Consider the following 13,879-nt stretch of genomic DNA (forward strand, 5'->3'; position numbering starts at 1 on the left):
TATATATATATATATACTAGGGCGCGCTAAGCCTCCTGTTCGCTGCCTCTCACCAACCCCGATGATTGCTTCGCAACAATTGTCTTTTCTTGGCAGAAAACAGTTTTTCTGTTAAAGTTAAAATTATTCACTTAACATCTAAGTACTAAGAGGAATTCTGTTTGCTTACGCTTGCGCCTCTACTCTCCACGTCCAAATATTACTATCTATTAGTATCATAAACATTTAGATCTCTTGGTGAACAGAAGTGGTTTTTCGAAGTAATCATTTCTTTGTATAACATTTATATTCTTACAAAATTACATTGTTCAAACAAATTTGATGAGATCATAGCAACCATAATTTAAATTTTCGCTAAAAATAGCAGTTCTGGAAAATAACGTTAAATTAAGGATACAAAAATATATAAAGGAAAATAATTCGCGATCGCAACACTCTAGTACGCCCTCTAGCGGGATCCTGAAAATATCAGACATTAATTTATCATGTTTTCATTTACTTTCATCAAAATCATTGGCAGAATCAGACGCCATTTTCTTAGCAGCAAATAAAAATCACAATTTCCCTAAGGAAAAGCCGAAGAATTTGAAAAAACTCTCCAGAATATTGGGATATCTTTCAGACCCAGATCACGCCGAACATTTGAAGAAAAATTTCTCAATAATTTTTAACTTCTATTATCAACAAACTTGCATACTGTTACAGATGTTTGTATTAAAATAAAATGCATTTCTTCTGTCTTTAATTCATTACAAATTAAAGTGAAGTCAACATTTCTTTCGTCATTCCAGTGAATAAATTTGAATTCAGAACATACGGAATTGTAATAGTTATAGCATATTCTTCTTCGTTATGGAATAGTATATATTTCTGTATCTATATAATTCGGAAAACAGCAATGAAAAATTATCCAAATTACTTGAAATAGTGCCATTTGTGCTGATTGTTAATTAATTTTTATCGTTTTCGAGGTAAGTATTTTTCAGTTTTGCAAGAATAATTTCAACTAGAATTCAGCTATTCTGTTTTTTGCTACATATTCAAATTCACATCAAGATCTTACAATTATAAAATTTTGTTGCGTAGTATGTTATCTAAAAGTAATGAAGGGATAAACTATGTATCTATTATTTGAGAAAAAATGTTTTCAAACAAGGAACATATCATTTTGGAATTCTCCGGATTTATAAATCAGGTAAGTGTAATGATTTTTACAATAAAAAATTTGCTTGGAAATATTTTTTTTTTCTCATTTGATGATAGTTCTCTACGGAATGGTCTTTTACGTCTGATTAAGAACTTTAAGAATGAAAAGAGAAACAATATGGAAGTTTTTTATTTCAATAAGAGGAACTTTTAAAATCGTTTTTTTATCTTAAGAATTCTTCATTTTACGTTTTTTAGTTTATAATTTTACTATAAAAATTGTTCTTAAAATAATTGTTTTGAAAGATTAAATGGTGCAACATTATGTGCTTATGTATGCTTCTTGCACATTCCAATGATTGAAGTAATATGATTCAGAAAAGTATGGAATAAAAATTCGGTACTTACGTATTAACGCCACCGCAACTACAGATTTGGCGGTTTTTAAGTGCCACCAATCAACACCTAAAATTTTTGCGAAAAATCATAAAATAAAACACTTTATTTAAAATCAAAGTAGTTTATCGGATTTCGGTGGACAACGGACAAAATATTTAGCTCCTGAAAAAATAAAATTGCATCTTGCTCTATTTTTGGCAAATCCCAAAGACGCATTTTTGTAGCACTAAAAAATTGTAACAAAAATCGAAGAACAAATCATTTTGTAATTCTTCTGATTCATAAAGCAGGTAAGTGTTAATTTTTGTAAAATAAAAAAATTCACTTTTAAATAGTTTTTTCTTATTTGATGATAGTTTTCTATAGAATGTTTTTCTACGTCCGATTATGAATCAAAAAAGAAAAACACATGAAAGTTGTTTATTTTAATGTAAGGAAATTTTAGAATTGGTTTTTTCTTTTTTGTTTTGTATCCTAAGCATTCTTTATTTTACGTTTTTTAGTTTCTAAATAACGATTTTTTATTAAAACTTAACATATTTTGACAAAAATTGCTGTCAAAAAACACTTTTTGCAAAATTAAATTATATAAAATTATGAAGCTTACGTATACTTTTTGCTCATTTTAATTTTTGAAGTAATATGATTCTTAAAACTATGGAATGTAAAGTTTAAATAGGCTCTTCAGGTTACATCATTAAATTTAGTAAAACTATTTCTCAGGGGTTAGGTTTCAACTCTAATAAGAAGATACATAATTTTTTCTGTTTATTTACAAATATTTCTCTGACGTGTTTTGGATGTTCCTTCTTTAAAAAAAGAGATGCCATCTTGTCTTNGAAACAATATGGAAGTTTTTTATTTCAATATGAGGAATTTTTAAAATCGTTTTTTTATCTTAAGAATTCTTTATTTTACGTTTTTTAGTTTATAATTTTTCGATAAAAATTGTTGTTAAAATAATCGTTTTGAAAGATTAAATGGTGCAACATTATGTGCTTATGTATGCTTCTTGCACATTCCAATGCTTGAAGTAATATGATTCAGAAAAGTATGGAATAAAAATTCGGCACTTACCTATTAACGCCACCGCAACTACAGATTTGGCGGTTTTTAAGTGCCACCAATCAACACCTAAAATTTTTGCGACAAATCATAAAATAAAACACTTTATTTAAAATCAAAGTAGTTTATCAGATTTCGGTGGACAACGGACAAAATATTTAGCTACTGAAAAAATAAAATTGCATCTTGCTCTATTTTTGGCAAGTCCCAAAGACGCATTTTCGTAGCACTAAAAAATGGTAACAAAAATCGAAGAACAAATCATTTTGGAATTCTTCTGATTTATAAAGCAGGTTTGTGTTAATTTTTATAAAATAAAAAAATTCACTTTTAAATAATATTTTTCTTATTTGATGATAGTTTTCTATAGAATGTTTTTCTACGTCCGATTATGAATCAAAAAAGAAAAAAACATGAAAGTTGTTTATTTTAATGTAAGGAAATTTTAGAATTGGTTTTTTCTTTTTTGTTTTGTATCCTAAGCATTCTTTATTTTACGTTTTTTAGTTTCTAAATAACGATTTTTTATTAAAACTTAACATATTTTGACAAAAATTGCTGTCAAAAAACACTTTTTGCAAAATTAAATTATATAAAATTATGAAGCTTACGTATACTTTTTGCTCATTTTAATTTTTGAAGTAATATGATTCTTAAAACTATGGAATGTAAAGTTTAAATAGGCTCTTCAGGTTACATCATTAAATTTAGTAAAACTATTTCTCAGGGGTTAGGTTTCAACTCTAATAAGAAGATACATAATTTTTTCTGTTTATTTACAAATATTTCTCTGACGTGTTTTGGATGTTCCTTCTTTAAAAAAAGAGATGCCATCTTGTCTTCGGTTGCATAAGAAAGGATATCAAACAATTTTCTTTTTTAAATTTAATAAGCCACAATAAAGAAGGAACGTTACAATGCTACACGCTACATTAAAGACATCTCCAGAGTAACTGTTCATATAGAAATGGCAGGTATTCGTCTCATACAACAACGCCCCCTATAGTTCGTTGCTATCGCGAATACCTTTACGACTTTTGCTAATTTTATACTGATGACAACCAAAACAATTCGAAATGAATGAAGAAAAACTGGATCCTACTTCAAGATTTTTAGGCCAATAGAAATGCACGGACAATAATGGAAAACTCTGACATCATTATTAGACATAATTAAAATAAAAATCGCTACTCAGCTTTATATGGTAAGTTTAGTTGTAACATTTTAGCAAACAGCATTATTAAAAACTTTTACTTTTTCACACACATGCGTTCTCAATTTTAATTGGCTGTTTCATGCGTTACTAACCGCAAGTGTTCTGTGATTGGCTATGTGTTAACATTTCCCTCTCTTCTTATATTATAAACTCCTGTTTGTGAAAATTGCAACACTCTGAAGGAATCGTCATAATTGAATAAAATTTGCTACACAGTTGAGTGGTAGTGGTACAAATAAATGATTAAGCTTTCAAAGCAAACAAACAATAACAAGAGATCGAAACCAGTATTTTGTGTAGCCACCACGCACAGCATTAAGCGCTGCTACACGACGTGGCATGGAGTCAAGCAAATTTTGAAAGTCTGTCTGAGAAAGAGCATTCCATATAGTTTGTATGCGCACCCAAAGTTCGTCTGTAGAAGCAACAGGACGAGGATCATGAACGAGGCACCGACCAACGAAATGACACACATGTTCAATCAGTGGCATATCTGGGGAATACGCAGGTCAAGGACGAAGCTGTACCTGTCACAATGCAAGGAAGGATTGAACAGTCCTAGCAATATGAGGACGAGCATTGTCTTGTTGAAATACAGCGCCTGGCAAGGCTTGAAGGAAGGGAACAGCTTGGGGCTGTAAAACTTCACTGATGTACCGGTTGTTGTTCAGATTACCCACAATTCGAAGCAATTGAGATCGTCCATGATATGCTATGGCACCCCCAGTCCATAACTCCGGGTGTTCGTTCACTGCAGCTTTCGATAATGCACTCCGGAAGGTGGCGTTCACCGACCTAGCGTCTGACACGAATGCGTCCATCATGGTACCACAAATTAAAGCGGGATTCGTTAGAAAACACGACACGCTGCCAATCAGCACTCTGCCTATCAGCACCTATTTTGATTTGCCAATTGTATCCGCTGGCGGCTATGGTTTAGCGTGATGGTGATTCTGCATAAAGAAGTCCTTGCTCGCAGTCCACGCTGCAGTTGACGTCTACGAATTGATGAAGAACACAATGAAACACCTGTAGCTATTGACCACTGTGCTGCCAGTTGACTAGTGGGGGCCGTACGTTCTGTCAGCACCATGCGAACCAAGTGTCTATCATCGCGAGCTGACGTGACATTTCGGGGTCCACTCCCAGATTTCCGAGTTGTCTGACACTCCGCCCACTGCATCCAAACACGCATCACTGTGCTTCTGTTATGCTGCACACGAGCGGCTACTGCACGATAAGACAATCCAGCTTCACGAAGGCCGATGATTCTCCCTCTTTCAAACTCCGTAAGTTGTTGAAATCTCGCTCTCTTTCGTCAAAGAGGCATGAGTAACGTCTGAGCTAACGTTTACCACTAGCAGATAACCTCCGATAACCATAAACGCCTCACTACAACCGTCTATTTATTCGGATCCATCCGCCGTTCAGAGGGCGCTTCTCAGCATACGCATGCGCTACGGGTTGGAAATTCCAATCATTTGCATATTCTGCTCTACTTTGCATTTCCTGAAAATTTCAGCTCACTCGCGTAAGTCCTTCATGGTGTTGCAATTTTCACAAACATGAGTTTATATTGCTCTAAAAAAAGCTTTAGTGCGACTATCTAACAGTAAATCTATTTTAATAGGTTAATTTATAAATTGCAGAATTTAAAAAAGAATCTAAATATGCTGCTCTTAAAATATTGTTTATTTCAGATTATTATGCATGCTTTACTAGANGGTGGATAGGAAGACAATGTACAGAATAATAAATGATTAAAATTTCAGAACAATTGAATAATTTATTGCAGAGTTACAGTAGCAAGTTCAATAAGGTGTTGTCCCGCCTCTAGCCTGGATACAAGCTGCCACACGGTGTGGCATAGACCGATTCCTGCCAAATTCGATCCAATAGTCGAACGAGGTCATCAACATTCCGTTCCAGATGCAATCGTCTTCCCATCATATCCCAGATATGCTCGATGGGAGAGATATCTGGTGATCTGGCAGGCCAAGGAAGAGTTTGACAAGCTTGCAGACAGTTCATAGCAACACGTGCCGTATGTGGTCTGGCATTGTCCTGCTGAAACACCTGCCCAGGGCGCTGCAAAAGGAACGGTAGCAAAACAGGTCTTAGGATGTCGTCGACGTACCGTTATGCAGTAAGTGTACCTCTAATGACGACCAAAGGGGTCCGGCTGTCAAAGTAAATGGCACCCCAGACCATAATGCCTTGTTGAGGGTCTGTGTGGCGTGCAGTTGGAAGCGGGATTCGTCGCTAAAGACTATACGTCCCCAGTTGGAATTATTCCAGCCTGATCGAGCCATGCACCACTGTAATCTGCCACTAAGAAGCAATCGGATATATATATATATANATATATTTGCGTGTGTGTGTGTGTGTGTGTGTGTGCGTGTGCGTGTTTTTCCAATGCCCACCAGATTGACCCTAGCAATTAAGGTATCAGCAGGGCAGAATATAAAATTCCTTTCGAAAAGGAAGTCAAAAGTTGTGGACATATTGACGGTATAGTGGATATTTTAACCATACTCAGAAGTCATAACTTTATTTCGATAGGATAATTTTTCCCCTCCTATTTCACTTATTTAATGTTTTTTTTCCTGTCCAAATGAAACAGGAAGTGACTTACTCCTTATAAATATGTGCTTACATATAGAATCGCAATATATTTGCTTGATTTCAATGCATATTGAATTTCAATGCATTGTTTGATTTCAATGCATTCAGTTCATTGATTTTCAATGCGTCCAGTTATGACAAAAAATATCATGGTGACTTCATTTATTTGGAACACACTCTAGGAAAGATTTCGAAATCAAACTGATTACCAAAGAGAATGACATGATTGAAAGCTACAAAACATGTTTAATTGCCATATAAATTCCGTCTTAATTTGTAGCGCCTGGTTAGATTTTGAATTTTTTTTCCCTTTTCATCCTCATTTTTGTTTTTCGTTTACTTATTCCTTTTTTTCATTTAATTTTAGTTAAGGATTAAAAAAATAGATAAACCGCGGACATTATATAACACCCTATTTATTTAGCTTTCTTCCACTACGAAACTCAAAATTTTTCGTATTTTTTGTCTTGAAATCAAAACAAAGAGAAAAACTCATTGCAGTTTACTACCAAATCCCATACATATCTTGAGTTTATAAGCGTTCTATTTTAAATTGATTTGCAGATTTTCTGATTTACCAATCAAGAATAAGCTTTCCTGGTCAATTACCAGAAGAATAAAAAAAAAATGAAAATACTGTGTAACTCTTTCATTTATATTAATAAGACACGAATATAGAGAAGTTTTTGAATTGTGACAAAATTATTATAGTTTTGTTATTATACATTGATTAATGACCTTACTTAGACTTAACGCAATTAAACTTTATGTGTAATTTTATAGTAAAAATAATTCGTAATATTATATTTTTAAGTTACAAATTATTTTTTTCATTTGCACAAGTCTTAAAGTCAGACCATTATCCATACAATTTGATTCCTTAGAATTTCATTAATAAAATTTTTTACCCGAGAAACATTAAACTCAGTATGCGTGTTAATTTACAGTATTGGTGTAAGATAATCTAAACACTTGGAATTGGTTTAGAAAATGTTTAAAGAATGTTCTACGTAACAAGCGTTGCAAATAAGAATTCTAGTTCTCTTATTTAGAAAATGCTTCTTAAGAAAATCGAAAATAAGACTAATGTTATTTTTTTCTGATGCATATCCCGCACTTTTATGACTTTCTGGTTCTAACGTTTCGTTTAAATAAATTTTCTTTCGAAGTTAAATGAATTAAAAAAATTATAGTGCGCAAGTTTCAAATTACTTTAGAAGAATCGGAAGACAAGTTGTGGTGACTGCAACAATATATTTCCTTTTCTCAAACTTTCGATTTTTAAGACAGCTCATTGGCATAATTTTACCTTCTAAAAGACAAAGGCGTAAGTTTAGAAAGCGCTTTCCAATACCAATTAGAAATATACATTTCCCAAATAAATGTCCTGTCAAACTTGGTTAAACTTCTCTAACTATTTAAATGAATGAATGAAAGCTTTGTGAAAGTTGTCCCATTTTGTTGATTCTGTCCCAAAATCATCCGTCTTGTAGCAACATTTAGATTTATTGTTATATCGTATGACGCTCGTTTTAAGTGGTTTAAGTGGAATTTCACTTATGCAAATATCGAAGATACAACAATTCTCTATTTGTTACACTATCATTTTAAAATATCAAGTTTTGAAAATAAAGCATGTTTTAAAAGTTTTTGTCTTATATTATTAAGAAGTAAATTAAGAATTAATTATAGAGCTATACAATGCGAAACGTGCATCATAGCACACATACTACATATATACTGCAATGTACGTACTAAAGTTGATATTCAATAAAGGAAAACTTTTGTCACAGAATGAAGGAAGAAAACACCAAGAACCAGAAGAAAACAAAAATAAAATAACAATAAAAAAAGGGGGAAGGAGCAGTGGAGATAAGAAGAAATGTGTGATGGAGATGGGGGTGAAATTCTAGAGGTGTCGATAAAGATACAAATGTTTCACGTAAACAGATTTCTAAGCATTTAAAAATAATATGATATTTGTAAAGTCACAAACCAGTCTAATAAATTTCTCTGAAGCGATTTTTTCTTTATATTGTTTAGTTTTATACACACATAAAACAACTCTCAATTATTAACTATTTTTCTGGTTCACTTTGGCTGTAGCAGAATTATTTAAAATAATAAATAACAAATAAAAATAAATAATATTTCGTGGCCATTTGAATAAATTGAGTATAATTCATTCTTTGCTAAGTCTAGATAAATGTCCTTCTCAAAATTTCGAAGCATCTGAGTTGTATATGCATACACCTGAACAAAACACCTGACTATATAAAAACCGTTACAAAACACCTGACGTTAATCACTGTAAAGATTAAACAGTTTAACTTAACTTATTATATATTTAAAGATTCTATATCTCGTTAAAAGTATATTATTTAGACTAAAAAATAATGAAAAACTAAATATTAAAACAGTTTAGGGTTGCAATGATTATAGTTTTTGTTATCCTTTTTTTGTAAAGTTAAACTACAAGCAGTGTTTACCAACTATTTCTTATCTATGCTGATTTTTTTTAAAAAAAGTGTGATGATCATGAAATAAAATTAGGAAAATGCTACTCATTTTATTAAAAGCGAAATCAATGTATTTCTAATTAAGATATACTTTATTTTCAATTTAGTTATTTAAAATTAATGTATCTATATTTATAAATAAATATTTTTAAGTTTCAGTCACTTAAAAGGAATTGCCAAACTCAGCTCAAATCAACTACATAGTACATTTGATAGAATTTTTTTCAGCTATTTAAAACCGTCAAATGGAAAAGAGGTTATATATATTTCAGTAATGTTATATGTGATTTAACTAATTAAAAGCTTAATTACAAATATTATGGTATGAAATAAAAAATACACTAATTTATATGATTTAAAAAATTAAATATTTACATTTTTTTCGAAATCAGTACTCAGAAATCAGTTGAAATATTTCAGTCAATATCAAGCGTTTGAATAAACAGGGTGTGTCTAAATTATGTTTTCAATTATGTGATACTAATGTGATATTAGCGAGAAGTGTATCTTATCTGATATCCCACTCAAAAGTTTCACAGTACTATCAACACTTGCTGCACTAAATCTAACACTCTTAAATCTTTCATTGTGCTGAATATTTTCTCATTTTGTCAGCAGTGCTCATTGTATAGGCCATCCACAGTAAGAAGACAATCATTAAATATTTGATCCTTCCCTTTATGTATGGATGTCCTTGTGCTAAAGAATAGTCTTTTCCTACGTCTGATTTAATCTTTCTTAAACTCGTTTCCACGGAGCTCTTATTTTAACTAATGGAGCCACTGTATTAACTAATCCTATTTTAACTCTTGAATCATCTTATGGTTGATGGAATATATGCGATTTTGTAAATAATAATAATAAATAATTGATTTGAATAGATATTTATTCTCGACGGAAATGGTTATAATCTTGACCCATAGTCTTTAGCAACCCTAGAGTAAATTGACTACACTACAATTAACATTTTTTCTGCTCTTTTAATGGAGCTATGTGATTCTGCATATTCAAAAGGTGGTAGATTCATACATTAAAGCTAAAACGGGGAATCGCGTTCTTCTTTTATGGAACAAAAGCTGCCAAGTTTCTATTGAATTCTCGAACATCTCTCCTCCATCATGAGCCTCAAAAATTTGAGAAGGTAGATAAAGCTTTTACCGCCAAATCACCAAAGCGGCCTTCAAGTTGTAGAAGGTCTCAATGTCTAAAATAGCACCTTCCTTTTGCCTGTAAGTTTGATTCTAAATGTCTTAAAGTCGCTAAGTTAAAATACGGCTTTTTACGAAATTCTTGAGTGGTCAATAAAAGTTAATAATTTGTTAACATCAGCCGAATGTATACCAGAAACATATATTTTTATCTAGAGAACATTATTCATGTTATATAGTGTTATTAGCAACAAAAACTAACCCTAATTGAATAGAAATTGTATGAGTTACTTACATAGTACTCTGAGATAGATATGGCTGCTTTCACCTTGCCCTTCACTGTTGAGTCCTGTGCAGCTATATTTCCCTCGATGCTCTCGAGTCACTTTTTGCAAAACTAAAGACTGGTTACTTATTATAATTCCTGCGCTGATGTTGTTTTTTAACACTTGCCCATCAAATTTCCATCCAGTCTCTGATACCCATGGATTTGCGCGAATATTGCATTCAAAGTATACATCCATGCCTTCTATGATATTAGTGAGGCGTAGTTTACTACCTAGCCTCAAACTCAGCAGCGGTACATCTGAAAAGGTGAATAACATATGCATAGAAGAGGTACAAAGTATTTATAATTATTATATATAGTAAATATTTATAGTTATTATTATATATTATAAATGATTTTGGTTAGCTTCTTATAAATATTGAGCAAATCAAACTGTTGGGTTTGATACAATATACTGTTTCTATTTTATACAATTTGTCGACAAATGTTCACAAGACTTCAATTACCCTCCATCAAAAATCTGTTCCCTTAAGGAAATTTGTTACAATTTTTAATGCAGCTGTATGTGCACGTTATCTTGTAAATTGTCACGTCGCAGTTACATTTAATTCATTTTATTTAAATGTTTTTACTTTTCTTAAATTTGAGTATTTGATGTAATAGAGCTACAACTGGCACTTGTGAAATTAAATTTTGTAGTTTACTTAAAATTTGTCCGAATACTGATAAATGTATGGCAAGAAAAACAGATTAGAAGAAAAATAGAATAGAAGAATAGTCTGGAGAATAAGTGTTTCGCGTAAGTTTATAAAACAGTAACAATTTTATTTTAATAGTTTAGTGTTATCTATCAATCTTCTATTATACTTTGTACAATGAAAATGAATTAAAAGTTGTCAATGAACGAGAATATCTTTCTTTTATTTTGATTAAAGTTAATGTATTTAACAGTTTGGTTATCGTTATTAATCTACTATTTTATGAATCTGAAAAAAATAAACTTGCATGAAGTATAAAAAAAATTTGCTTTTACTTGTTTTATTTTCATTTTACTTGTTGTAGTAAAAAATCAAATAGTCTATGAATGCTCGTGGAGATGTTTCTGAACAATTAAGAATTTTTAAGTGTAATATTGCAACACAAAAACCTGTAGGTCATCTTAACCATCATATCAACACCGTAAGTAGCGGTATACAATTTAATCATAATTTACAAATCAGTTCACTGAAATATGCTTTTTTTTTCAGTACAATTAACTTAATTCATCTGTACATGCAGATAACATCCAACTTTCATTTATCTCCATTTATACTCCTAAATATGATACAAATTGTTTATCTTTGAATAGTTCCTTAAGGAAAAGTAATTTCGCTTTGATATTTTCGCTTACCGATAAATAATGAACCAAATGATACAAAAATTTGACTTATATTACATGTTCTCTTAACTAATATATAATAAATATAATAAATTAAAACAAATAATTTTATAAGTAATATCATTTATCTAAGCAATTTCCTAATAAAAACAAACTTAAGTTAAGAATTTTTAAACTGAACTGAAAATAATTAAACTTCTTAATCCTTGAAAACATTTTCATCAATGAAAGATAAATACAATTTTCGTTTACATAAATGAAGCTTACTGAATTCATTTGTACCTACAATGAACATCTAACTTCCATCCGTCCTCAATAACACTCCCGGGTATTGCAGGGTTATCTGCTTGGCAGTATAGGAATTTTCCATTGTCATCACTAGATGGCGTCAAAGTCAAAATGCTGGTTGTGATGTTACCTTGGGCAGAAATGTTGCTGACAGCTTCCGTTAACTTAAAACTTCCCTTACGCCATGATATAACAGCAGACGGTCTTGATCCTCTTGCTTCGCATTCAAACTGTACTGTTTTCATAGCTGAAAGTACTTTCTTTTTTTCCTTGACATGCACTGATAAAGGTTGAACTGAAAATACGAAAAATAATCAAACGTAAGAAACACTAAAAGAATTTTATAAAAAGAAAGAAAATTACAAAATTAGCAGCAAACAAACAAGAGATAATTAATGACTACAAATTAAACATTAAAAAAAAAGATGTCAAAAAGACCTGACAAAACATAAATGTCCTTTTTTGAAAGAATTCTTAGTATTTAGGAAGAATTTTCATTCAATATTTTTAGATACTTTACACAACCTTGTAATTAGTAAGACAAAATTCAGTGTTTATTTGTTTCAGATGATGATGGTCAGAAAATTAAATTAGATTTGTAATCTTCATTTAATTATACAAACAAGTGAAATGACGATATTATTTACATTATCTTCATTAAAATCTACATTATTTGTGACATATTTTTTCAATATTAAATAGTAGATGCCATCATCAGTTGTGAAATTACATTTAAATAGGTGTTTAATTAAAACTCAATAATTTAATTATTTTTTATGAAGCTTATTTCAATCAAAATATATTTATTTTCTGTAGGTCTCACTTCTTTTCTATTTCACTTCTAACTTTTTTTCGGATGATCTTAACAAGCTTTAAAGGAAATACTATACGGGCCCATTTTATTACCCATTTCCTAAATGAGAAATTTGTCAGGATGACTAAAACATTTAGAAATTTAACAAATTTTCACTGATTCACAATATCTAACATGACTTATTCATTCCCTATTGGAGACGATTGTTATTTATTTGTAATTGATAAACTCATTTTGTTGTTTTTACTTTTAGTAGAATAAGGAGTTTTTGTTACGATCAATTTTAAATTTATGTAACGTTAAAGTAAATATGATAATAATATATTAGCATGCTTTATTCCATTATATTTGTTTTAAATTTTTGTACAAAAAAAGAATGAAAACCTAGTATTTCATTGGAAATAGTTCACATGATGAAACTATAATGCTAATTAATTTGAATATTTCAAACTACACATCTCTTTAAATTTCTAAATTTTTAAAAATAACTTGGTTAGTATTTTAAAAATTTCTTTTCAATCAATGTAACTGTATATAGCTCTGTACCTAAAAGTTGAATTACGTAACTAGTAAAAGTTTAATGGTGAACATAGATTAAATAAATTATTTCATAAAGAATTAATTCTATTGTATTAATAAGGCATTTAATAGAATGAAGCAATGAATGGTGAATATATATATATATACATATNTCAGTTTTCAATAATAATTTTTCGCGACAGGAAACTATCCTGCCGACTTATCTGTTACGCTTTGAAAGCCTAAACAATCTAAGTTCGTAGTGTGGCCGGTGCTTCTTGAAAAAGATACAGGAAAATACAGGAATCATAATATAATTTTATTAAAGTAAGGGCCAGAGCCCCAGAATGACAACCTTACATGCAGGTGGATAGATAGAGAATAGCACATTTGACCTTGGAAAGAGGGTTTTTATATCTTTCTGGACAATATATTTAAATGTTAATAGGTTTGTCCCCACTGCTGATTTAAAA

General features: G+C 30.8%; 1 protein-coding gene across 1 annotated transcript in view; it reads right to left on the reverse strand.

The window, feature by feature from the left end:
• The window catches only part of LOC122271661 (neural cell adhesion molecule 2), a 139,462-nt gene that overhangs the window by 72,438 nt on the left and 53,145 nt on the right, over positions 1 to 13,879 (reverse strand). Inside the window, exons 5-6 of the mRNA XM_071185043.1 lie at positions 12,072 to 12,368; positions 10,414 to 10,704 (exon numbers count right to left, since the gene is read on the reverse strand). Coding sequence (XP_071041144.1) covers positions 10,414 to 10,704; positions 12,072 to 12,368 — 588 coding nt within the window. The remainder of the gene's footprint in view (positions 1 to 10,413; positions 10,705 to 12,071; positions 12,369 to 13,879) is intronic.

Source organism: Parasteatoda tepidariorum, chromosome 1 (genome assembly GCF_043381705.1).
Source record: "Parasteatoda tepidariorum isolate YZ-2023 chromosome 1, CAS_Ptep_4.0, whole genome shotgun sequence".
Taxonomy (NCBI): Eukaryota; Metazoa; Arthropoda; class Arachnida; order Araneae; family Theridiidae; genus Parasteatoda; species Parasteatoda tepidariorum.